The 26,327-nt window shown below is 60.0% G+C and overlaps 1 protein-coding gene across 1 annotated transcript; it reads left to right on the top strand.

Annotated features, from left to right (window-relative positions):
- On the top strand, positions 1-26,061 carry CSPG4 (chondroitin sulfate proteoglycan 4; the record flags this gene model as incomplete). Its single annotated transcript, XM_040077483.1, has 10 exons — positions 1-34; positions 12,535-12,698; positions 13,724-17,302; positions 17,603-18,082; positions 18,436-18,612; positions 21,406-21,604; positions 21,774-21,908; positions 22,053-22,207; positions 23,025-23,208; positions 23,407-26,061. Coding segments are annotated over 10 exons (6,990 nt in total), but the record flags the coding sequence as incomplete, so codon positions are not given.
- Positions 26,062-26,327: the final 266 nt, after the last annotated feature.

Here is a 26,327-nt window from a genome sequence, read left to right on the forward strand (position 1 = left end):
CCCCAGCCCCTCACCGCGGGACCCCCGGCCGGAGGTGAGTCCCGTCCCCAGCCCAGCCCAGAGCCGGGAGTGGGAAATCCTGCGGGATAATCGTGCGGGATAATCCTCCTCCTGGGAGCGGGGTGCGCACGGGTGACCCGGGGGTGCGGGCTCCTGCGGCCAAGCTGCGCAGGAGCGCCGGGGCTGCGAGGGGAGCGGCGCCCAGGGCGGCCGGCGGGGTGGGGAGTGCCTCGCTGGGCTGCGCTGCTCTCCGGGATGGGGATCGGGGCGGCCGGAGGGGGAAAGGCACCGCCGCTGTCCCGCCGAGCCCGGAGCGGCGGGGAGGGAGCTGCCAGCCCTCCCTGCCCGTGCCTGGCCTTGCCGAGGGAGCCCCTGCCCATCGCAGGAAGGAGGGAGCTGCCAGCCCTCCCTGCCCGTGCCTGGCCTTGCCGAGGGAGCCCCTGCCCATCGCAGGACGGAGGGAGCTGCCAGCCCTCCCTGCCCGTGCCTGGCCTTGCCGAGGGAGCCCCTGCCCATCGCAGGAAGGAGGGAGCTGCCAGCCCTCCCTGCCCGTGCCTGGCCTTGCCGAGGGAGCCCCTGCCCATCGCAGGAAGGAGGGAGCGGCAGCGCCTGGTGGTGTGTGGCACCTCCCGGGGCTGCTCCGGCCGTGCCCTGCGCTGGGCTGGCTGCGGGGCTGAGGCGGGGGCTGAGCGGCTCGCCTCTCCCGGCAGCGCAGCCCCAGAGGGGTGCGGGACCACCCTGGAGTGAAGGGGCACCGGCCGGGGCTGAGGGTCCCCCGTGGTGCCGCAGGGTCAGCACTGGGCGCAGCGGTCCTGGAGGGATGGAGGGGGGGGATTTATACCCGGTTTTCCCCGTGAAGCAGCCGGGTTTGCCCAGCCAGCTCTTGTCAGGGATGTGTGTCCAGCCTGAGCGTCCTGTCCCACAGCCCTGCTCCCTCCCCTGCTCCGTGATGCTCAGAGCTGCCGTGCTCTGAGCCTCAGCAGGTCTGGACGAGGTTCTCATCCCGCTGGGACAGGTCTGACCCTCCAAGCTGTTCCTGGGACCTGACTGGGCACTGCACTGCACCAGCAGCACCTGCAGCTTTAAAGTGAAGGAAATTTAAAAAGCGCTTTTATGCCCCTAACTCACCCCCAAAATAATACATCATTTCACTGAGCAGTTTCTCTTCCCCAAATTTCCCGCCAGGGACCAGGACTCTGACCAGCAGCAAGGCAGGAGCTTGCTCCCAGCAGTTTCCAAAGGAATTACTCCAAACCTCCAGTCTTTTGTTTCCCAGCCACCCTCTGCATCCCAGTTAGTGCAGGGAGGAGGATGATCCCAGCCTCGTGGCCCTCAGCACCTGCAGGGCTGCTGTTGGTCTCTTGTTGTCCCTGCTCCCTCCCAGAGAGCAAGTGGCCTCTGGGATGTGCTCCTCTCATTACCTTAGGCCTTGTTCTTTCTATTTTTTGTCATGCGCCAAAATAGGAGGGTGCCTGGCAGGCTGAGTGGAAAAAATCCCTTTTGTTAATGAACAGAGTGGTCTCCTTCCTCCCAGCCCTGACCTTTCCATGCTGGGATGGGATTTCCCCACATGGATCTGCTGCTTGCGCCTCGTCCAGGGTGGGTCTGAGGGCTGCCCTGCCAACCCCAAACTCTTCCATGGTGAATGGGCAGGAGAAACCCCCAAAAAACCCCAAACCCCGTGGCTTTCACTGACACCTGCCAACACCCCCCGAGTCCCCCCAGGTGAGTCCCCCCCATGGCTGTAACACAGCTCTGGGCGTCTCCCTGGTGTCAACATGCAGGGCTGGGGAAGAAAAGGGGGTTCACACCCGTTTTCCAATACTGGGGGCTGTTTCTGCACTGAACAGATGTTCCAGCTGTGACCCTGGGTCTGGGCAGCAGCTTCCCACAAGCCCTCTGCAGTTGGGAACAGCCCTGCCGAGACCAGCAGCCCTCATTCCAGCTGTTCCCATGGGCTGCCCACCACGGGACATCCCCATGTCTCCATCAGGGAGAGCTGAGCATGGGGCTGAGGGTTTTGGGGTGAAGCCTGTGTTTTGTGTTCCCTCCAAGCTCAGGTTCAGGAACCCGGGGCTTCCTGCCCAGCCCAGCATGGGAAGAGTCATCGTGCACTTCATCAAACACAGGATTATACCAAAAAGAAAAAAACACTCATAAAACTTGTCCTCTTGACATCGGAGTGTGAAGCTTTAGTAAACTGTTTTTCGACAGCCTGGCTCCCCTCCGGTTCCCAGTAAGGTCACCCACAGGCTGGGCTCCCCCTTCCCCCAAATCCCTCTTACTGGAGGTTTGGAATGAGGGGAGAGGAGAGAATTGGATGTGTAGACTGCCCAGGAGCAGCGTCCACCCCAAGATTTCAGCAAGTGGCTGCCAAAGCCACGACACCTTCCAAAGTTTAGGCGGACCCCAGAAGCAGAGACGGGGTCCTGGGGAGTAGAGTGGGATCCTGGCTTGTCCATGGATAGGGAGCGGTGTCTGCCCTGGGACATCCATCCAGGATCCCTTCTGCTTTCTCCAGGTTTCTCAGCTCCATGGAGCCACCTCGGCTCTTCCTTTCCTCCACTTTTGGAAATCTGACTGATTTATTCAAACTTTCTTTTTTATGATCGCGCCACATGTTTTAAGGTCATAGCTCAAGGCAGCTGGAAAAGTTTCCAGCTGATGGGAAAGAACAGGAAAAATGCTGAAAAGGGGGGAGAACACAAACTGGTATCGTGGGAATCGGGGAGGAATATTCTTGTCTCACTCTTATATTTAGCAACAGAGGGCTGCGGGCAAATCTATAGCGAGCGCATTCCTGCAGGATTGCAGGACAGGGTTAAGCTCGCCCCGAGGAGCTCACGTCAGGTTGAAGGCTGGACAGGAACAGGGCCTGGGAGGCTGGAGTCTGCGTGCCTAAATAAAGCTCAAAGCACAGACTGTTCGCAACAGGCGTTGGCCCTGCCCAGCCTCGGCTCCCCGGGGCTGCTCCCGCGGCCCTTTCCAGGTGCTGGGCTCGGTTTGTCTCCTTTTTGGGAAGCCAGCTTCCCCAAGGGTGAGCATCACCCCCAGCCTTCAGCTGGGAGACTCCCAGAAACTCCTGTGCCCTTCCCAGCTCTGGCCCAGGCATCCCAAGCCTCGTGTGCCACCAGCCCCTTCACCACACCCTAACTCCAACGCCCCTGGAGACACAGAGAGAGGAAAGCGTCCTTCAGAGCTCCCTCATTCCCAAACCAGCCCTTCTCTGAGCTGTGTCCCTCGTGCCCTGCCTTTGGTCGGACGCTGCCGTGCTGCACAGGGATGGAACACCCCCCTCAGACCTGTTCTGAGGTGAATAGACCAGGAAAAGGAAGGTCGAGTTTTTATGTTGAGTTTTTATGTTGTATTGACCAGTATAGCAGAATGCTGTTAGGTGTTGTTACATGAGGACAATTTTTAGTCTGTTGTATTAATAGAAGATTAATGTATTCTATAAAGTATATTCCAAATACGTTCTGTGAAGTCAGAGAACCCTTCGCAAAGCCTTTGCTTCTCAAAGCCGAGCTGAGTCAGGGCAGCGCTGGACTCTGCAAAGCCAGGCTAAAACCCATAGGAGCGGGACTGCTGCAGCTCTGCCCAGCCCCAGGAGAGGGACGATGCAGAACGCTTTGCTGCCTCATTTGTCACCCATTACCTGTGGTTTATCCTCAGGACAGACCAAACAGCGCCTCTCAACTGCCATCAGGGTGGGGTGGGAGATGTTTGTGCCCTGAGCTGTGGATCCAAGAGGGTGAGAAATTCCCATTTTCCATCCTTCTTGCCCGGGGTGTGTCGCCCATTGCGCACGGCTCCGGGCAGTACCTCTGGGAGCTGCCCTGTGCCCAGGGGCTGCTCTTGGCTGCCTGACAGATGGACAGACGGCAAGCAGCCCGGAGAAGGGCGGGAGTGCCAAAAACTGCCGGGAGTGGAGAAAGTCATGGGGCAAACACCGTGGTTTGGGGGTGGCCGGGCCCATCACGTGCCTCCCAGACAAGGAGATGGAGAAGCAAATTCACCCATCCGTGACTCACTGGCTGGGGAAGGAGCCGTCGCGAGCTGTGAGTCAGCTCGGGACGGCCCTGTGAATCCCTGCTTGCTACTTTTGCCCAAATCTTGGCTTTCTGCAAGTTGTTGTTCCTCTTTGCTGCAGGCAGGCGAGGGAAGGGAGGGTTTGGAGTCACCGACTGCTTGTGGTGCCATCCCCAGCCATGTTAATGGGTGCTCCCCGTCCTCGACCATCTCAGAGCCTGGCTGGCAGAAAGAGGGGCAGGCAGCAGGAATTTCCCATTCCCTTTCCCAGCCTCCGGCCGGGCTTCAGAAGCGCTTCAAGGTTTTCAGCATCCCATCCCACAGAAATTTCTGAGCCCACCAGGGTCATTTCCTCTGGGAGCTTGGGAGAAGAGAGGGAAGTCTTGGCCCGAGGTGGATGAGGCTGAGAAAGCCCTGCAGCCCTGGGAGGGGATGTGAGCGCCCGCTTCCACACCCCCACAGCCAGCCGTGCCTCCCCCGGAGCTACAAATAGAGCAGGCATTTATTTTCTCTATAAACATCACCCCGGAGGGTGTTTCTCATGGATGGAAAAGTCAGGGGATGGCAGCAGTGGGGAGGGGGAGACAGGGCAGGGAGGGGGAACTCTGGAAGGATGGGAGAGGAGAGGAGAGGAGAGGAGAGGAGAGGAGAGGAGAGGAGAGGAGAGGAGAGGAGAGGAGAGGAGAGGAGAGGAGAGGAGAGGAGAGGAGAGGAGAGGAGAGGAGAGGAGAGGGCAGAGTTTTCAGCTCCAGAAAGAAAAAAAAAAAAAAGAAATTACTAATTTTCTTTGCAGACAGTTGAGCATGTCAGCTCGAAAGGAGGGAAAGTATCCTCTCTTTCCCCCATCCACACTGCAAACCCCATCTCTGTCCGTGGAGACTCTTTCCTCTGCCCCTCACAGCACACAGCATCGCCAAAAGCTCATCCTGGCTGTGCTCCTTGGTGCCCTGTGGGGTGCAGGGTGCTGTGGGCGCTGCCTTACCAGCACAACTAAAGCAGAATCACCCCAATTTACGCATTTTACGCCGCAACTGCACGTTTTAACATCTCCGTTAAAACATTTCGCCATCCCTGGGTGCTGGATGCTGCAATTAAGGCAAGCAGGTATCTTCTGGCAAGGTCTCAACACCGCCGCCCGTGCTCATTGTTCCCCCAGCGTTTTGGCTGATAACTCCCCCGTCCTGGCACGTCGGGAGCCACTTGACACCAGCGAGGCTGGGAAACATCAGAGCCCGGGCGGCTGGAGCCGGGCCCCTCTCCGGGCTGTTTGTTGACACCAGGCGAGGATCTCTCCGGTAACGTCGAGCCGTTCCAGGCATGTCTGTGAGCATCCCCTGGCCCGGCTCCTCCAATCCCACCCCCGCCGGCTCCTTCCCCTCGCTGGGTCTGGGGATGAGCTTGGGAGCAGGCGCTGGCTCTGTTGGACAGGCAGGGATGGGATTCAGGGGTCTGCAGGTGGGATGTGCTCCCGAGTGCCCCGTTCCTCAGAGATCCCCTGGCTCCTCCAGCACGGGGCTGGCTGGGATCGTCCCCTCCTGTGCCACCACGTGCCCTCGTGCAGCCCTGCGAGATTTCCTTCACTGGGTGGGAAGCAGCGGGGTAGGGAACACCGAGGCAGCGGGTGCCAGGATGTGCAGGGTGGAGCTGGAAAACCTACCAGCCTGCGAGACGGGGGAAGAGGGCTTGGGAGAGAGAAAAAGAAAGGAAAAAATAGAACAAAACCCGACTTCGGATGGTTTGGAAACCGCGTCCTCTGGGGCTGATACAATATTTCCAGGCCAACTTCTCCTGGCAGCGGGAGCCTGAGTGAGCCTGAGTCACGCTGCAGGGGACGGCACAAAAGCCCCATTGAGCCTCCCGCTTCCCCAAATCCTCCCACTTTCTCCCCCCGCTTCCCTTCCCGGGGCAAACACTCCAAAGGCTGCTTCCAGCGTGGGCTTATCCAGTAAGTCCCTCCGGAGCCATTGAGCCACACATCGTTAAAAGCTCTTCATCCCCGCTCCTGCTCCTGCCGGGCTTTGGGGCCGCTCGCTCCCAGGGAGCTCTGCCCAAAAGCCCTGCGACCTTTGTGGGGGGTTTCAGGCTGGCTCCCGGCTCCTTGCCCTCCCCTCCGTGGCTCTGCATCTGGCCGAGCAGGAGAGCTCAGGAAATACCATCAGCTTTAGGGCTGTGCTTGAATCATCGTAAAACCACGCTGGATAAGCGATGGAGCCCTGGAGCTCTAGCCAAGCCTCCTGGACCCTGCTTCATGGCCTCCAGCTATCACAGCTCCCAACGCCGCTCCATAAGGATGGGGAAGGCAGGCAGGAGCGGGCACGGGGCAGAGGGCTGGGCGCTGGCAGGACACGGGAGGGTACAACCAGCTCCCTCCCAGACAGCACAGAATTAGCAAGGGGCACGTCTTCGTGTTTTTCCCTGACCCCAGAGTCCGTGGGCTGTAAAAAAAAGGCTGTTTTTCCCCAAAGCTGTCAGGCAGGAGGCTGGGGAAGGCGAGCGGAGAGCAGCTGGCTGGGGAACGGGGGAGAGGAACTGAATGAATAAACACAGGAGGAGGGGTTCAAAGCGGTGTGCTGCAGCCAGAGGCCACCGGGGTGGGATGGGGGCGAAGCAAAGCACCCCTGGCCAGGACTCTCCTCCCTCCCGCGCCCACAACAAGGGTGATGGCACTTCTGGTGGTCGGCAGGCTTGGGAAGGTGACCGGCCACGGCTTTTCTGGTGGTTTTGTGGGTGCTGCTTTCCAGCAATCTCTGCTGGCCAGCACTCCTGGAAAGCGCCGGCCCCTGGGAGCCCCGCCGTGAGGGAGGGCCAGATGGAGGGTGGGAGGCGAGAACCAGAGCACTCAGTCCCATTGCCGGGGTTGGAAAAGCACGCACAGCCCTGGCTCAGGATGTGGGAGCAGCAGTCACTGGAATCACTGGGGCTGGGGATAAAAGAAAAAGTCCTCCTGTGTGCCAGGAGCTATCGCAGCAGGGATGGCTCTGTGCCCGTGACACCCCATCCAATAAATCCCGAGACAGAACCCCAAGCTTTCCTGGGGCTGTGCTGTGATCCCAAGGTCCCCACTGGGTTTGGGCGCCCTTGCTGCAGCTAAACCCAGCTCATCTCCATTGCACTGGGATTGCTTTGCTGTGGAGACCCAGGCAGAGGGTGCTCAGCTCGGGCCCCAGGGCGTGTCTGAAGGCAGCAGCCCCCCATTTGTCACTCCCAGCCAGAGCCGAGGGCCACCGTGTTTGCCTTAACATCCTCGCAAGCTGCTCATTTCCTTCCCTGGCCATAAATAAAACCACACCGTAAAACGAAGGGAATGTGGAACATAATGAAGCCTTTCTCCAAAAGCCCATTGCATCCCGTGGCTCCTCCACCCTGTGCGGGGACAGGGGCCCAGCCCAGCCCCTGCTCCAGGGGGCTACAGGTCCCACTGGGCATCAGAGCCAGGCTGGGGACAGGGGAGCCCCCAGGACCACCCACGGCACTGGGCCTGCCCATCCTCCCCGCGCTGGGCGTGGGACAAGGGAGCCTTATGCACACACTTCGGGGGGAACAGGAGGGGATGGAGCTGCTGAGCAGCGTCCCCAGGGCTGGGCAGCCACCCCCGAGCCCCCTCCGGGGGTGCTGCAGCACAGTGGGGCTGCCAACGGGCCGCCTCACTACCTTAGCTTACTTAAATGAATAATAATAAAAAAACAACACCAAACAGCTCAGAGAGCCTCAAAACCACTCCTGAGGCTGCAGAGAAGGAATGCAGCGAGCTGCCCTCGGGACGGCCCGGCAGCACCCAGCGCCAGGCGCAGCAGCAGGCACAGCACCAGGCGCAGCAGCAGGCACAGCACCAAGCACAGCAGCAGGCACAGCAGCAGGCACAGCAGCAGGCACAGCAGCAGGCACAGCACCAAGCACAGCAGCAGGCACAGCACCAAGCACAGCAGCAGGCACAGCACCAGGCGCAGCAGCACGCACAGCAGCACACACAGCAGCAGGCGCAGCAGCAGGCACAGCACCAGGCGCAGCAGCAGGCACAGCACCAAGCACAGCACCAAGCACAGCAGCAGGCACAGCAGCAGGCACAGCACCAGGCACAGCACCAGGCGCAGCACCAAGCACAGCAGCAGGCACAGCACCAGGCGCAGCAGCAGGCACAGCACCAAGCGCAGCAGCAGGCACAGCACCAAGTGCAGCACCAGGCACAGCACCAAGCACAGCACCAGGCGCAGCACCAGGCGCAGCACCAGGCGCAGCAGCACGCACGGCAGCAGGCACAGGGGCCGCTTGTTGGCACGGGGCAGGCGGGCAGGAAGGAGGGCAGCCGCCGGGCTGGGCTGCACCAGCGGCCGCACAAGCCCGGGGCTGTTCGGGCTACAAGGAGCTTTCACTCCCCGGCTGTTTTTCCACCGTTGGAAAACCGGTGTGGCCGGGGTGGGAAGCGGCTGCAAACACTGGGAGCCTTTCAGGGGGGCTCGTGTGTCTGCGCGGGGCTCTCCTGGCACCCGCTCCGGTCATTAAAGAGCTGCTTTAATGAATTCCAGTCCACTCCCTGCAAACACAGCCGGCCGCCGGCTCTGGCCCCCACCTGCCCCACCGCAGCCTGAATGGAGCCTTGTTGAGCATCCAGCCCCTCCCCGGCCCCACACCCCCATCCCCAGGCAGGCTTCGCTCCGCTCCTTCCTCCTCCTCAGCCTCAGCCTGTCCTCCTGTGGCCAGAGCGGTGGGACACCGGCACGCCGATGCACCGCCCGCCCGAACTGCAGCCGGCTGTGCGCTGGGGATGCCCCACGCGGGGTGGGAGCCTTGGGGCAGGGCAGCATCCACCCAGCAGCTCACACGCCCTCCCACACGCCCTCCCACATCTCCCTGCTCCCAAAACCCTTCGTGTCCAGCGCCGGCTCTCTCTGAGCCGAGCTTTCCGAGCGCTTCCCCTTGCCTGGGCCTGGAGTTGGCTCCTTCCACCTCCTACGTGCTGGGAAGGAGGTGGGAGAAGTTTTTGTGCTGAGATGTCTGTTAAAACACAAAGGAGAGCCCAAAACAGCCTCGCTGAGCCCCAAGCGCTCGGAGAGCCCCCAGGCCAGAGCCCCCTGAGCCGATGGGGATCCCCCCAGGCTCTGCTCCCCCAGCCAGAACATTCCCTGAATGTCAAACAGAACCCAGCAAGTGGAGAGGCCAAGGCAGCCGTGTTTTCAGCTGGAGGAGCAGGGGAAGAGGGCCAAAGCGTCCCGGGGCCGGCGCGTGGCCGGCGGCTGGGGCGGCTGCCGGGGCAGGACCGGGCTCGCACAGAGCCCTCGCTTGTTTGCCGGCCCCAGGAGCAGCCCAGCACACCCGGGGCCTCGCTCCCAGACCCCTCCTTAGAGCTTTTGGCTCATCTCCTTGTTTTTTCCGATGAAAAAAAAAACAAAAACAAAAAACAAAAAACCCAAACCCAAGTGACACTGCAGTCTATAATCTGCTGGCTGCTGGCTGGCTGCTCGGAAACTGTGACGGAGGCTCCTCTCGCCTCGTCAACGCCTTTCAATCGGCTTGGCAAGGCACGGATGGTTATTTCCTGTGGGACGAAGCAAGCTGGGAATGTCAATTGTTTTTATCTGGGGTGAGTGAGACATCCGGGGTGTCCAGCCCATGGCCAGGACATGACAGGAGAGGAGAGGCCACCTCGGGCATCTGCATCCAGGGGTGAGGGGCACAACACGCCTGTGGTGTGATCGTGGCATCCTTAGGGTCACCTGAGATAGGTGCTTTTGGGGAACGGGGACTCATCCTCATGGGATGATCGCAGGAGCTCACCTGAGCCGGCCACTGATGGGGAAGGGTGCATGGAATCCCTACTTGCTCCAAGTGATGGACCAGGATGGGGCACCCTGTCCAGTGGAGGGTCCTCCAGACCAAAATGTGTTTGGAAAAAAAAAAACACAAACAAAGGAATCCACGTTTTCTGCGTCTTTTCCAAAGTGGAGGGCAAGGAAGAGGGGAGATGGAGGTGAGAAGCTGCAGGTCGCTCGTGAAAGTGAAATGTCAGAGGTCGAGTGGCTTCACATCCTGGCTGGGCTGATGAGGGAGGATGAGAGTGGCCCTGAAATAAAGCAGGAATTTGGGAAGACAAACAGCAGCAACTCACGTGGCTCTGCTGCAGGAGAAAAATTCCAGCACCTCCTCGATCTGGGCAAGGGTCCTTGATCCTCCCCAACAGCACCACTCCCCATGGCATCTGCACCTCTGGGAGCTTTTTGTTAGTAGTATTTTATGAGAGAAGAAGAAAAACATTTCTGTCAGCTTCGGGAGAGGGAAGGCAGGACAAAATGTGCTGGCTGTAGGAGCTGGTGCCCCCTGGCACACTGGAAAACAAGCTGATCTTGGAGCAGCCCCAAACCCTCATCCCCAGCACCCACAGACACTGCCCAGCCCCTGGGCGAGCATGGGAGCTCTGGTTTCCCTCCCCGTGAGAGCTCAGTACCCATCTGAAAAACATTTTCTGAATTAGTGGAAGCCACTAAAATGTAGCAAAATCCCAGTGGGAGCTGGAGCATGGAGCATGCACGGGGAACCTCGACGGGAGCCAGCACATAACGTACATGGATGTCTCTGGGGACCACATGTGCACACAGGGAGGGACAGGAAAATTCCCTTTTTCACTGTGCCACATCACTCCTGCTCACAAGGCAGTGCTGAGAGCCCCAGCACCCACCACTCTTGGCCGCTGGGCAAGGCTGGTTTTGCTGGGACCATGGGAAGGAGGGAGCAGGTCAGGGAAGGACAGAGAACAGCACAGCTCCTCTGAGTCACTGGCTGGGCTGAAGAGGACAAGGAAGCCAAAGTGCCCCATGCCAGCAGCAGGCACGAGGGCCAGGGAGTGAGCGGGCACCCTGACAACCTTGCCCTGGTCTGGGCAAAGGGCTCGGTGTTACAGCAAAGGCCAGATATTTCCATGGTGCCATTTCCTCCCTGGCCAGAACAGGTGGGGTGATGGCCCTTGAGACACCCACGGCATCCTCCCAGACCACAGGGGAAAACTAAGGCACTTTCTTCTGCTGCCAGTGGCAGGAAATGATTTTTTGTGGTGTCGTGGACAAGGAGGTTCCCCCATTCCCAAAGGGCTCGGAAGAGCTTCCCCCATGCAGGGCACTGCAGGGCTCAGCTCCGAAGAAAATGTGAAAAGCTCAAACAGCTCCACCTCTGTCCCTGCCACGCCAACTTTTGCCATCACCCCTACAGATGGTCCCCTTCCAAATGCCTCGGTGACTGTGGCCGTGTTGCAGGGCTGGGTTTTCACTTGCTGCACCACCCTGTGAGCAAAGCCAAGCATTGCCCATTCCCACCCTGGTCATCCCGCAGAAATTTGGGCAAGAGGAAAATGCAACCAGGACAGCACTTATAAGAGCAGATGTGGGTGTTTATATCCAGACCTAGCTGTGCAGAGGATTGGTTTCGCCCCAGCATCCAACATCCACCCCTGCCTCCTCCAAAAGAGATCAGGGGTTGGGACCCTGGAAGCCAAATTCCTGTTCCTGTTTGCCCATGGCGCCACAGCAAGACAGATCTGGGACCCCAAACCTAAGGGTAGCTCTGCAACTGGGTGGATCTGATAAGTGCTCTAGTAAAGCACAGCAGGAAAACTTCACACAAATAAACTCCAGCAGAGCCCGTGACTACATATGGACAGAAAATGTGCATTTGCCCCCCGTCCCTGACATATCCTCCCAAAACATTTCCAGCTGACAGGGCTGGAGTGTTTACGTTTAAGCACAGAGTTTTTGCCACAGGCTGAGCTGGAGCCAAGCAGGATGGGTGGCTACACGCCCCAGCCACACATTTAACATGTGTGAGATGCACATGCACGCATTGAGTCAGCTAAAAACTAAAAGCGCTCTAAAATTAAGCCTCGCCGCTCCCTGTACTCTTAATCCTGCACTCTCCTGCCTCTGCCCTGTGACACAGTCTGTCATTTCATGACCACATGCCATTGAGCTGAGTCCTCCAGGGCTGATGTATACTGGGTGTTGAACGTGTTCCAGCTGTGTCTCCAGGCGCCCACTTTGAGACGAGGTTTCCGTACGCTCCCGCATCCACATATGGATCACTGGCACTCATGTTTATCCCTCCGGTGCTGAGGAGAAACACAGTTTCTTTAATCAGAAGGTGCCGAGGCCCTGGCACAGGTTGCCCAGGGAAGCTCTGGCTGCCCCACCCCTGGTGGTGTTCAAGGCCAGGTTGGAGAGGTCTTGGAGCAACCTGGGATAGTGGCAAATGTCCCTGACCATTGCAGGGGACTTGGACTAGATGAGCTTTAGTTTCCTTAGTTTCCTTCCAACCCAAACCCTCCTTGGATTTCTTTAGGAAAACCAGAAAAACAGACTCTCCCAAGGGTCTTTTTAGGCTGCTGGACTCCAGGAACCTGTCAGACGGCAGACAAGGGAAGGGCTGGTGGATGGGCATGGGAGGCTCCATAATCACAGCACCCACCCGGACGGGGCTGGCAGGAGGTGTCCTTCCCTGCCTGACCTTTCTCCCTTCTCTCCCCAGCCTCGTTCTTTGGGGACAGCTTCGTGGAGATGCCGCTGGCAGACGCCTCGCGCACGGTGCGGCTCCACCTGCAGCTGTTCACCAGCCAGGGGAACGGGCTGCTCTTCCTGGCTGCCGGCCAGCCCGACCACCTCCTGCTCCAGCTGCAAGCCGGACGCCTGCAGGTCAGCACCCCGGCACCCCGATCCGCTCCCCGGGCTCTGACAGGGGGCTCTGTGTCATGGCTTCATCCAGGGAGGGGATGAAGGGGCAGCCCAGGTGCCAGGACCCCTGACAGGGAACGCCGAGAGTACCAGAGGAGAGCGGACACGGTCTTGGAAGATTTGGTTAAAGACAGAGAAGCAGGCTCCCTGTGGGGAAGCTACTCACCCACTGCCTGGGTGATGCTGGGGGCGGTCACGGGGACACACTGGCACCCCGTGTGTGTTGCGTGCTCAGACACAGTGCACAACAGCCTCAGGCGTGAGCTGGTGGGACAAGGGGATCCAGGGAAAGTAGAGATCTCCCCTGTCCCAGCTGGAACATGGGAAGCAATCAAGACAGAGGGATAAAATTCCCTGTTGTGGTTACGGTGTTGGCATCCACCATGAAAGAAAAGAGCAGGGAGCATCGGAGGCACGCATCCTGCCCCTCCTGCAGCCTGGTCTGGGCTACCAACCACATTAAACCAAAGCAGAAGAGCAAGCGAGCCACTGGCCAGAGGTGTCCCTAATGCAGGCCACGTGTCCCACCAGCTAACCCTCTACTTAGGCAGGCTCCAGGCTGCTGCCCACGAGGAGCAAAGCCTGCTATTTCCCCTGCCAGTTCCCAGGGAAAGGGCTGGAAGCAGCCCAGGTTGCAGGGATGGAGGGCGGTGGGCAAGCTGGAGCAGGGAAGGAGGAGCCAGCATCTGGCAGGGCTGCTCCGTGAGGGGAGAGGAGAAGCCCAGAGGTGGGACTGGGAGATGGAGGAGCCAGCCCTGAGAGTGGAGTTTGCTGAGAAAGAGTGAAAAAGGAGGGAAATTCAGAGGGTGGGACAAAGGGGGCAGGCCCATGGGGAGGATGATGGAGGAGCACATCCAGAGGTGGAGGACTGAACCGAGGGACCAAAACCCTTGCGAGCACCTGGGTGTGGGTCCGTGCTTCAGCAGGTGTCACTGGAAGGTGGAGAGGTCTCACCAGAGCTGAGGATTTTGTGTATTTCTCTGCAGGCCAGGCTGCAGTTGGGCTTGGAGGAGGTGACCTTGCAGTCCCCAGCAGGGCTGCAGCTCAATAACCTGGCAGTGCACGATGTGGAGCTGCTGGTGGAAGATGGCAGGATGACACTGACCATCGACGGCCTCTTCAACAGCTCCGCAGACATCGCAGGGCCAGCCAGGGAGCTGGACATCCAGTATGGCCTCTACGCCGGCGGGACAGGCAGCCTGGACCTGCCCTACCTCGCCGAGGCCAGCCCTCCCTTCAGGGGTTGTCTTCACGTGGTGACGTTCAACGGCCTGGACGTCCTCTCCCACCTGCCTGCAGACGGCAGCTCCAAGACCTTCCACCGCGTCCAGGAAGGGTGCAGCACGCAGTTCTCTGCAGAGCCTGAGGACCCATTCGGGTTCCCGGGGCCGCACTCCTACGTTGCTTTTCCCACGTGGGACGCGAGGCAGGAAGCGACCATTGAGTTTGTGATAACGACGAGCATCACCCAGGCACCCCTCATCTACCACGCGGGGCTGGAGAACGACTTCTTCTACCTGGAGATCTCCAACGGGCGCCTGCGAGGGTTTGTGGAGAAGGGCAACGGCGTCATCGTCCTGCACAACAACGTCTTCATCAGCGACGAGCAGCAGCACTACGTCAAAGTCCACACCGACATCCACAAGTTTGAGATTCTGATAGATTACTACGCTTCATCCACGTCCAACCGGGGCATCAACAACTACCTGGACCTTCAGGGAAACCTCTTCATCGGAGGTATGGATGGAAAAGCTTTGCAAAGGCTGAGGGAGCACCATCTGTCTTTCGTCTCATTGTGGACCATGACCAACCACTCATTTGTTGGCTGCTTGGAGGACCTCCGGATAAACCTGCAGAGGAGGAGCCTGCAGGACGCCGTGATCACGAAGGACATCACGGCAGGCTGTGGGAAGCAGGACCACTACTGGGACTACGAGGAGGTGTACGAGCAGGATGAGGCATCCACCTCCCCACCTCCAAACGGCTTTTCGGGAGCACCAGGCCTGGTGGTGGAAGCGTGCCGGCCTGACAGCAGCTTCCCTCCCGCCTTTGCCAACATCAGCAGGCTGCTGCACGTCAGCCCCCTCATCGTCTCCGAAGGGGGCATGGCCTACCTGGAGTGGAAACACGCCCAGCCAACGGTAGACTTGAACCTGGCCAACATCCGTCAGTCCCAAATCCTCTTCAGCATCACCAATGACCCCAGGCACGGCCAGCTGGAGCTGGACATTCCAGGGTCCAGGAGCAGAAGGAAGTTCACCTTGTTAGACATTGTGAATCGGAAAGTCAGGTACATCCACGATGGCTCCGAGGGGCCCATGGACCAGCTGATGCTGGAGGTGACAGTGACCACCCAGCAAGGGGTCCCGGAGTGCCTGCGGCAGGGGCAGGTGTACCTGCTGCCCATCATGATCAACCCTGTCAACGATGCCCCACAGGTGATCTTTCCCCGTGGGAACCACATGACAATCCTGAAGCACACACGGAAACACCTGACCACCGACATCCTGCAGGTCCTGGACGATGACTCATCGTGCGATGACCTCGAATTCCAGCTGCATGGTCAGCAGATGGAGGAGGGTTATGTGGAGTTAGACTTCCACCCTGGAGTGCCCATTGAAGAGTTCTCCTGCAGGGACCTGGAAGCTGGCAACGTAGTCTACGTGCACCAGGGCGGGACAAACTTACAGCTCACCTTGCAGGTGAGTGACGGCACCGTCCCGAGCCCCATTGCCACCCTGAGGATCCTCGCCATTGATCCTGACATCCGCCTGCTCAATAACACCGGCCTCTCCCTCTCCCAAGGAGGGGCCGCACGCATCACCACGGCCAACCTGTCAGTGGAGACGAACGCTGTGGAGCAACGGGTCTCCATCCTGTATGTCCTCACGGAGCCTCTGAAGTACGGTGAGGTCCAGAAGCAAGGGAGCATGGGAATGGAATGGAAAAAAGTCGAGTCCTTCCACCAACAAGACCTGGAGCAAGGGCGCATCCAGTATTTTAGCACAGACCCAGAGCACCGGCTGGAAGACAGCGTGGAGGAGGTGAGGTTCAAAGTCCAGGTGGGGCAAAAGCTCTTGCCAAACAACACCTTCCTCATAAGGATTAAAAGAGCCACCATTAAGATGAGGACCATGGCTCCCCTCCAGATGAAGAATAAGCGGCACAGAAATATCACCAGCAAGGAGCTGGAGGCAATGCTGGAAGATCCAAACTCTGCCACAGTTCCCTTCCACTACATGATCATCCAGGCTCCCAAAAAGGGAAACCTGGAGCTGCTTGGCAACAGGCTGACTGAAGGCTTTGGATTTACTGAGGAGGACCTGCAGGGAAACCACCTGAGCTACAGCGTGACCATCAGGAACTCCCAGCAAGCCGAGGACTTCTTCCAGTTCCGTGTCCACGCTGGTGAGCAGCACTCGCCCGTCTATACCTACAGGATCAGCATTGGTGGGGACCCTGATGCACCAACTTTGACCAACGTGCTCCTGACCGTGCCGGAAGGCGGGCAAGCCGTCATCTCCAAGGATCACTTGTTTGTGCAGAGCATGAACAGCATGGACTACGCCTATGAGGTGATCGAGGGGCCAGCACATGGGAGGCTGGCCTGGGCTGCGTCCCACGGCTGGGCCTCCCGGGAGGAGATCACGGAGTTCACCAATGACGACATCCTCCAGCGCCGGCTGCTGTACCAGCACGATGACTCCGAGACGCTGGAGGATGACATCCCCTTCGTAGCCATCAGGCAGGGTGAGGGCAGCGCCGAGTCGGAGGCCGAGGAGGTGAGAGGCGTTTTCAGGGTCTCCATCCAGCCCGTGAATGACCACAGCCCTGTCCGGGCAGTGAATAGAGTCTTCAACGTGGTGCGCAAGGGGCAGCACCTGCTGACCACTGACGACATTGCCTTCACCGACAAGGACTCCGGCTTCTCCGACGCGCAGCTGGTGCTCACCAGGAAGGACATCTTGTTTGGCAGCATCGTGTCTGTCGACGACAGAAGCCACCAGCTCTATCGATTCACACAGGATGACCTGAGGAAGAAGAAGATCCTCTTTGTCCATTCTGGGGCTGACCGGGGCTGGATCCAGCTACAGGTCTCGGATGGCCTCCACCAAACCACAGCCCTCCTGGAAGTGCAGGCATCAGACCCCTACATCAAAATAGTCAACAACACCGGTCTGGTCATCCACCAGGGCACCCAAGGGAGCATTGACTCCTCTGTCCTCAGCCTGGAGACCAACATGGACATCAGGTCAGATGAAGAGATACGGTTCCTGATAACCACCCCCCCAAGGTGGGGGACCGTGCTGAGAGGGGAGCAGCCAGTCATGGCCTTCTCCCTGAGGGACCTGCTGGCAGGAGAGATCTCCTACCACCACAACGGGAGCAGGAACACTCGGGATGAGCTCCAATTCACTGTAGAAGCAAATGAGGTGGCAGTGGAGGACACACTGGCCATCAGCGTGTTCTTGGATACCCATCCCAGCCCCCTGAGCATAGTCAACCACAAGGAGATCTATGTTTTCCAGGGGGAAGCGGCTGGGATCAAGGAGGATGACTTACTGGTGAGTATGCCCTTCTCTAATCATTCCCCATGCCTGCATGACTTCCCTGGCCACCAAACCAGGATGGCCACCCATGGGACACCATTTTCCTCCCACCTGCTCAGAGCCAAGGCCTCGTGTTCTTGTCAGGCTTTGCCCGGGGGCAGAGAGGGCTTCAGGCATGGCCTCAGTAAGGTGGTTCTTGCAGTTCATCCCACAGCAAATCTTTGAGGGATTGATTGCGCAGCAGGCAGGCGGTGGCACAGCCCAGCCTCAGCTACCAGCCCTCCCACTCGTGCCTCATCTCCCCCATACTCCCAGGTGACCCATGAAGAGATATCCTCCCAAGACATAGTCTACCTGGTGAGCAGCCCCCCAGCCGCCGGCTTCCTGGCGATGCTTCAGCACAGCCAGGACGTGAACGAGCAGCCCAGCCTGGACCCCATCCAGTCCTTCACCCAGGAGGACATCAACAGCGGCAGAGTCCTCTACCTGCACTCCAAGCCCAACGAGGAGCGTGACCGGTTTGTCGTGGACATTACAGCCCGCAGCACAGACCCTCTGGAGGGGGTGGTGGTCAGCCTGCTTGTGCTCCCCATCACCGTCCCCCTGGACGTCCACAACATCACGGTGCCAGGAGGTGGCTCTGCCACCATCTCCTCGAGCATCCTCCGCGTTCCCAACGCCTACTACCCAGCTCTCGGCATGGAGTTCAGCGTGCTCGAGCCCCCCCGGTTTGGCACCCTCCTGAGCAGCCAGCGGCCCGAGCAGGGCGGGCTGCACAGCTTCACCTGGAGCGAGGTACGGCACCCGCGGGCGCCCACCCTCCCACCGAGGGTCTGGGGAGAGCCCAGGGGCGGTCTGCAGCCCCCAGCCACACTGGGAGGTTGGGGAGGGCCGCAGGAGTCTTCAAATGGGATGGAGGCGTTTGGGGCGACGGGTTTGCTCTGCAGCCGTGGGGATGCAGGGTGGGGATGCAGGCAGAGCTCCCATGCTGGGCTCCAGGTCTGCTTCCCACGGAAGAACCCCCAGGGCTGCCCCCGAGCTAGTGGTGGGTTGCCATCATCCTCCCGGGATGGTTCAGGCTCCCCTGAACCCCAGAGGGACCGGTGGCCTTTGTGCTCCATGGAGGATCCCCTGCTCCCTGCCCGCAGGTGGAGAACCAGCAGATCCAGTACAGGCAGGACGGACCCCGATCCCTCACTGACAGTTTCACCGTCCTGGCCAACGCCTCCGAGGTGTCCCGGCAGAGCCATCCCCGCACTCTCTTCATCACCATCCTGCCCCGCAGCTCCAAGGGGCCGCGGCTGAAGGTCAACGCCGGTTTGCAGGTACGGGTGGCACGGGAGGGGCGGCCAGCCCAGCCCGGGGACCCCGCCACGCTCCCGGCAACCCGCCCCGGGGAGCTGGGGCTCGGCGGAGCCCGGCTGCCGCCCAGAGGCGAGCCGCGGGGAATGGGGAAGGGAGGAGCGCTTTCCCGGCGGGGCGAGGCTCGGGAGGAGGCGGGGAGCGAGCTGTCCTCGCCCCCAGCCGATGCGGGGATCGGCCGCGAGGTGGGAGCATCGCCCCGCGGCCCCAGCGCGGCCACGGCCGCGGGGCGATCCCCGGCGGCTGCGAGAGCAGCTCGCCTCACGTTTCACCGACACAGGCTGGAATTGTTCAATCGTCCGGGCGGCTTTCACAGCTCTCTTTACGTCCGTCCCGGAAAACGGCAGGAGGGAAGAGGTCTCACTTGTTGCTGAACTCCCACCTTTTGCTTCCAGCACCTCCCTGTCTCTTTCGGAGCGCTAATGCAAAATTCCTGCAAGGAATTTAGTGGAAAACACGGAAGGAAAATCATCCCCTTCCCCACACCCCTGCACCTACTTTCGCTATCCCGGGATTTCCCAGGGTGGCAGCTGGAAAGCAATCTACTCCATGAGGATCTTGCCTTGGGAAGGGTTCTGGGAGCCTGGACTCTGGGGAAGATGCCCATGGGGAAGGGGCTGCCCTGCCTAGCCCCAGAGACATCCATTTTTAGGGATACCAGCAAAGTTTGGGAGGTACTCCCAGCTCTGTACCTGCCAGAGTCTCCCCCCTTCCAGCCCAGGGAACTTCCCACCAAATCCCTTTTGTAGACCTGCCTCAGCTGGGCCAAAATTCAGGGAGAAGTTGACCCCTCAGCTGCTGGGCCTGTGCCAGCCCCTTTTCCCCACTCCAGACATCCAGTGTAAGCACGGCCTTCCCTGCCCCCCAGGCATCACGCTAAGAAAAAGGGAGAACAGACAGAAAAGCCTCCTAAAAATAAACTCTGAGGCAGCAAAGGAATCCCTTTGCACCCTGGAAAGAGTTAGCAGAGCTGCCCAGAGGAGCTCTGGAGCTGGGAAAAGCTTCCTTCCCCCAACGGGAATGACGGGAGAGGCCCGGCCCTGCCGTGTTTGTGCTCTGCTGAGGGATGACTTCAGTGTTTAAAGGTCAGGCCGGGCCCGGGAGAGGGATTGCACAAAGGTTTCCAGGGATGCCGAGCCCTCGGAGGGCTGGGAGACGACAGGCTGGGTCTAGACCCCCAAGTGGAGCCCCTCGGGAAGGAGCAGCAGTTTTGGGGCCGGATCTGAAGGAGGGATGGCTGGATGCCACCAAGAGAGAGGCTCCCACCGCCGCCGTGGAGCGCACGGCCACGCTCCCGGCGCTGCTCCGCTGCTCCCCCCGAGAGCAGAGGCGACACGGAGCCTGAGCAAACACAATAAGCTGAGCGAGGAGCGCAGGAGCCAGGCGGAAGGCTTTAATAATTCAGGGAGGACGAAGAGCATGGAGAAATGGGTCAGCTCCCGCGGCGCGGGCTCTGGGCTCGGAGCAAAACTACTCCAGGCACTCTGGCTGTCCCTTCCCAGTGGACAGCGATGCCCTGGGGCTGCCAGCCCTCACTGCTTTGCCCACAGGGAGTTTTCCTTGGCTCCAAGCCCCCGGTGTGATTGCAATTGCGACTGCTGTGGGTGCTGGGCAGAGGAAGCGGCCCAAAAAACTCCGTGCGTGCAGAGCGGAGCTCCTGTCCCGGCTGCGTGTCCAGCAGCACTTCCCCCACCCCGCCTCTCCAAAGCTGTGTTTTCCAGCCTGCCTCTGCCATCCCATGGGGACTGCTGAGGGATTTCATTTCTCTGTCGGCACCCACACCCACTCAAGCAATGTTTTGGGTTAGGCCAGCTGAAAACAGCAGGAAAGAGCTCATCCAGCAGAGCACCTCCTCCAGCGCCTGCCTGGGTGTTGTCTTGCAGATCCCCAAGATGCAGATTTCCGAGATCCCAGCCTCATGATGCTGTGGGATGCTGCACATCCCACTCCTCCACCCCACGTGAGCCGTGGCACGGCTCCATCCGTGCAGCCCGTGATTTCCAGGCATCCTGAGGGCAAAGGGCAGCTCTGGGCTGCGTGGGCAGAACCTGTTTGGCAGCACAAGATTCATCCCTGTGGTCTGCCCAGATGGAGATGTGGCACAGGGTCATGAGCGGGGAAAATTGTTGCCTCCAGCTGGAGATGGGAGATGCCAGGGCTTTTGGGGTGGCAGCGTTCCCACGGGAGGGTCGGCACCACTGGATGGGAGGAAGTGGTCCTGGGAAGTTCCCCAGTGTCTCTGAACTCGGCCACATATTTGTCATTCCTGGAGGGTTTGCTGGGACAGCGGGCCTTGCCGCAGCCTTGTGAGGGGGCAGAAGGACGGGAACTGGGACGAGCAGGAGCGAGGAGAAACACGCAGCCAGGGAGAGACAGGGCTGCTTGTGGCCACCGTGTACCCAGCAGCAGCTTGTGCACCCCACTGAAACCCCTTCCCTCCAAAGCAAGGGCTCAAAGGCACAGCCCCTGCCCCAGGGCCCTCTTCCTCTTCCAGGAGCCGGGGAAACTGAGGCGCCTTTGCCCTGCAGCACAGCCGTGCAGAGGCACAGACCCAGCTGTGCGGCACGTGCTGGCAAACACGGCAGCGCTGACGCAGGGCTGGGAGGAGGCCGGAGTCGCCCAGGATGCAGACAAGGCGCCCTTGTTGGGCCGGGATGCGCTCTGGCACCCGGCAGAGCGGTCTGAGCTGGGACGGGGAAAAAGGGGGAGAAGTGCAGGGGTATGGCAGGGGGTGACAGCCTCTCCCTGTCCCCCAGCTGCGGGAGGGTGCCACGGCAGTTCTCAGCCCCCACATCCTGCGTGCCGAGGATGAGGACTCCCCGGCGGAAGAGGTGACCTATTCCATCCAGCCCCCGGCCAACGGGAAGGTCGTGCTGAGGTCAGCGCCCGGCGCTGAGGTCCAGAGGTTCACCCAGGCCCAGATAGACAACGGCCTCATCCTCTTCGTGCACCAAGGTAAGGCAGGACTGAGGTGTCCCGGGACCCCTGCACCACCCCGGGGTGATGGGGACACTGTGCCACCACGGGGGATGCACAGCCCATCCCTGGTCCAAAACCCCGGCTGTTAATGGGAAGCTGCATCTCCTCTGGCCCCCACAAATGCCCAGGTCCGTGCTCTCCACAGGACCCCTGGATGGCGGCTTCGCCTTCGATCTGTGGGATGGTGAGAACCTATCTCCTGGGCACTTCTTCCTCATCAGGGCACAGAGAGAGCCCGTCATCAGCCTGGCCAGGAAGCAGAGCCTCACTGTCTGCCCAGGTGGGTTCCAGCACCTTCCCCATTCTCCCAGTTCAGGTGGGGCCTCCTTGGACCTCCTCCCCTCGCCCAAGCACTGCTGAGATGCTCCTGGCAGAGGTTCCAGCTGGGTGGCCAGTTTGAAATCCATACTGGATGTGTTTCCAGGTGCCCTGCAGCCCATCACCAGCCAGAACCTGCAGGCAATGAGCAACAGCCCCACCAGCTCCACCACTCTGTACTACAGCATCGAGCAAGCCCCACGCCTGGGCAGGCTGACCACCTCACGGGGGGAGGAAATCAGGAACTTCACCCAAGCCCAGGTGAGATTTCAATTCCTCCAGCCGCTGAGAACCCCAAACACAGCTCTTCATCACCCCACAGCATGGGGGTCCCAGCCTGAGCCCACTGCCCCCGCAGGCACCTGATCCCAGGCAGGGGGCAATGCGAGGCTCCAGCCGTGCCGTGACTTTCCCAGCTCTGCCAACAGCTGCTGAGAGGGATTAAGAGCTGCTGTCCCAGCCTTGGATTTAGCACTGGGGGAGGCTGAGGGAGCTGTAATCCCTTTTCCTAGGCCATCTCCCTGCTGCAGAGCCAGCCAGCCTGGCTGCTGCTGAAGGGAAGAGCCAAGCATGATTTTTTCACCCCTGCTCTGAAAAAACCCTTCTCCCATGGAGCCAAATTTTGCAGGGCCCAGCAAGGGTCTTATTTTATTCCATCACTCAGAGACCCTCCCTGGAAGCTCCTCTGTGCTATGCTCACCCCTGGAAGATGCTGAACAAGCTCAACCCTTCCTCTGAGCCTCAGTTCCCCTAATTACTGGGAGAAACGTCCTAGAGTCACAGAATGGTTTGGGTTGGAAGGGCGATAGAAGGTCACCTTGTTCTCCCACCATGGACAGGGACACTTTCCACTAGCCCAGGTTGCTCCAAGCCCTGTCCAACCTGGCCTTGGATGCTTCCAGGGATGGGGCAGCCACAATTTCACATTCTGGTAAAGAAACACCGTGAGCTCTCTATGGTCACTGCTGTGCCATGGCTAGTGAAATGGCTGTGCCATTTTGTACCCAATTAGAGCTTGGTTGCTCCATCCCAGAGTCAAGATAGGAGCTGATGAAGGGGTTTTTTTTTTAATTTTCAGGTGGACAGCAAACTGATTTTCTACCAGCACGAGATGCCAGAGAAGCCCTTCTGGCTGGCCCAAGATGCCATCCGCTTCCGTGTGGTCACTCCCACGACCATCTCAGATTCATTCATCCTCCTCGTTCTGATCTCCTTCGAGGGAAATTGTCCCCAGCGCTTGACTCAGCTTTGGAAAAACGCAGGTAAGGGTAGGATGGAGAAGCGTGGGACAAACCAGCTCTTCCGGAGGGCTTGTTTGTCTGAAGGAGACACCGCTGTGTTGTTTTCCATGGCCGATACGTTACATCAGACATCTAAAACTGCATGCAATTCCTTCTTCCGTCATTGCATCAAACTCTCAACAGCTTTCATTAGCTGATTCTCATCCCCTTTCTTTCCAGGTCTGCAGCTCACAAGGGCTCAGCAGGCTGAGATTGACACCTCGATGTTGGACGCCTCCAACCTCCTGAGCCAGATCCTGGTCCCTGAGAGGGCTGGATACGATGTTGTCTTCCTGGTGACGATGCCACCGGCTCATGGACAGCTCTTGGTGGCCGGTGTGCCTCTGGAGCAGTCACAGCCCTTTTTCCTGCAGTCAGACCTGGCAGCGAGGCGTTTGGTGTACGCCCATAATGGGGACAGCACCTCCAAAGACCATTTCAGTTTCAAGGCTTGGCTCCAGCCCCGGGAACAGCAGTCTGTCCGCCCTCCACAGGATGGGGTGGTCATCTCCGAGGCGTTCAACGTGACAGTGACCAGCCCCACCAAGTCACCGCGGGTGCTGAAGCGGCAAGAGGTGCTGCAGGTCCCACCAGGCTCCGTGGTCACCTTGTCACAGGAGTACCTGGATGTGGCAGACGCACTGGTGTCCCCACAGGAGATGGTGTACAGCGTCCTCCAGAGACCCCTCGCTGGCCACGTGGCCAGCGCGCACAACCCACGGGAGCCCATCAGCCGCTTCACCCAAGCGGATGTCAACGCCGGCCGCGTGGTGTTCGTTGCCACTGGGAGCCGTGCCCCAGGCTCCTTAGCCCTGAGGCTCTCCAGTGGCCACCACCCACCCGTCCAGACCTCACTGGAGATCGAGGTGCTGCCTGCCCTGAGCACCACTGCACTGCTGGAGGTGCCCCAAGACCTGAACAGGGCCCCCGTGTCCCACCGTCACCTGCTGGGCGCCGCACCCCGAGGGGCAGGTAACGTCCTGTACAGGATCACCAGGGAGCCCAGGTTTGGACAGGTGCAAGTCAACCAAAAGCCATCGCGGGGCTTCTCACAGAAGCAGCTGGATCGCAGGGAGGTGACGTTCACCTTCAGTGACCTCAGGTCGCCCGAGGATGACTTCCAGTTCGTTGCCATTTCGCGGGCAGGAAACAGGACCGGCGTGGTGAACGTGACCGTCCGTGCCGCGGTGAAGACCCGAGTGGGCAGCCTGTGGCCCCGAGGCACCACAGCCCTGCTGGACACCAGTGTCCTCGATGCCAGCGAGCTGGCCAACCACACCAAGAGCGTCCCAGTCTTCAAGGTCCGCAGGGCACCCCGTGCCGGCCGTCTTGTGAGGGTATCCAGGGATCCGGGACAACCCAGCTCCCCAATCGAAACCTTCAGCCAGAGTGAGCTGGAGCAAGGGCTGGTGGGGCTGGAGGTGCTGGATGCTGGGGAGACCCAACAACCCCTGCAGAGGGACAGCTTTTCCTTCGAGCTGGTGGCTGCCGGCGTGCCACCGGCGCTGGCGGCCCTGGAGTACGACATCGAGCCCTACAATGCTTCAAAATCCTATGGTGTCACCCTGCTCACGGTCCCGCTGGCACCCTCACCCCCAGTGCCCCGCGGCACGGCGCGGAGCAGCCCCAATGCCAGCGAGCTGGGCGTGCCCCCTACGCCCTGGCTGGCCCCCAGTGCCACCGCTAGCCCCAGCCCCGGGGCGGGGGGCACCTTCCTCAGCTTCATTGAGGCCAACATGTTCAGCATCATCATCCCCATCTGCCTCATTCTCCTCCTGCTGGCCCTCATCTTGCCCCTGCTCTTCTACCTGCACAAGCGCAACAAGACTGGGAAGCACCACGTCCAGGGCACTCCCTCCTCCAAGGCCAAGAACGGGGCCGTGCCAGACCACGAGACCTTCCGGAGGACAGACCCCAGCCAAAACATCCCCTTAACGACTGTCACCACCCTGGAGGGCAAGGGCACGGGTCCCCCGCCCTCAGGGGCACCTCCAGACCCCGAGCTCCTCCAGTACTGCCGGACTTCCAACCCCGCGCTGAAAAACAACCAGTACTGGGTGTGAAGGGCTCGGGTGCGGCGGCACGAGACCGCCCGGGCGTCCAGCAGCACCACCAGCCACCTCCTCCCGGCTCTCCTCCTCCTCCCTGGGAGCTGGCATCCCACAGATGCGGGAGGGCCCTGGGGATACAGGGGCTGCTGCTCCAGCCCACCTTGTAGCCCCACATCTCCTTTGGGCAGGGGAGGGGGACACTGCATAAGCAATTGGGGACAGGCAAAATTCCTGAGCATCGCTGGGAATCGCTGACTTTGGGTGCTCGTTTGGGCCACCTGACGGGGGGCACAGCGCTGGGGGGCACCTGATGACACTGGTCACCACAGAGCCACCCAGGCTGGTCCAGAGGTGGCTCCTCTGAAGGCAGCACAGTCGCCGCGGGTGCTTTTCACAGCTCTTGGTAAGAGAGGGAGGATGAGGAGCAGCTTGTGCTGAGTCAGGCTGGGGATGAAGCTGCCCGGATTCGCCAGGGCTAGGCAGGCTGAGACACTGGAGCAGAGGCTCGGAAAATATTCTGTGGCCAATGCCGGGGGAATTTAGGAGTCCCCACCCACTTGGAAAAATACCCGCCTCTCTCTTTCTCTGCTTGCCGTGCGCTGCATGAAGCCAATTGCACCGAGTCCTGGGGGGGGTTGCACAACAGGTAGGATGTCCTTGGCAGGGAGGGATGGCTGGAGCTCACCTGGGCAGTGTGAAACCAGAGAGGAGAGCAGAGAAGCGGAGCCAGCACGGTTTTCCACTGTACACTCCAGTATGGCAGAAGTAAAGAGAATAAAGTGCCTTTTCCGAGGTGCATCGCTGTTTTCCTAAGCTGTCTCCCTTGCCAGGCCTGTTTTAAGCTGCTGAGCGACATTTGGAGGTAATGGACCATATTCTGGGCTCTTGCTCAAATATTCCCCAGCCCGGAGTCCTAGAAACTTAAATAGAAACTGTCTGAGGGAGGGCAGAGGAAAAACTGAGCGCTGAGCTCAGGATGGGACCCAACAATAACACCCTGCGCTGCTCCAGCTGGGAATCTCATCACAGGGCACATGCTGCTCACACACG

This window comes from Hirundo rustica, chromosome 13 (genome assembly GCF_015227805.2).
Source record: "Hirundo rustica isolate bHirRus1 chromosome 13, bHirRus1.pri.v3, whole genome shotgun sequence".
NCBI lineage: Eukaryota > Metazoa > Chordata > Aves > Passeriformes > Hirundinidae > Hirundo > Hirundo rustica.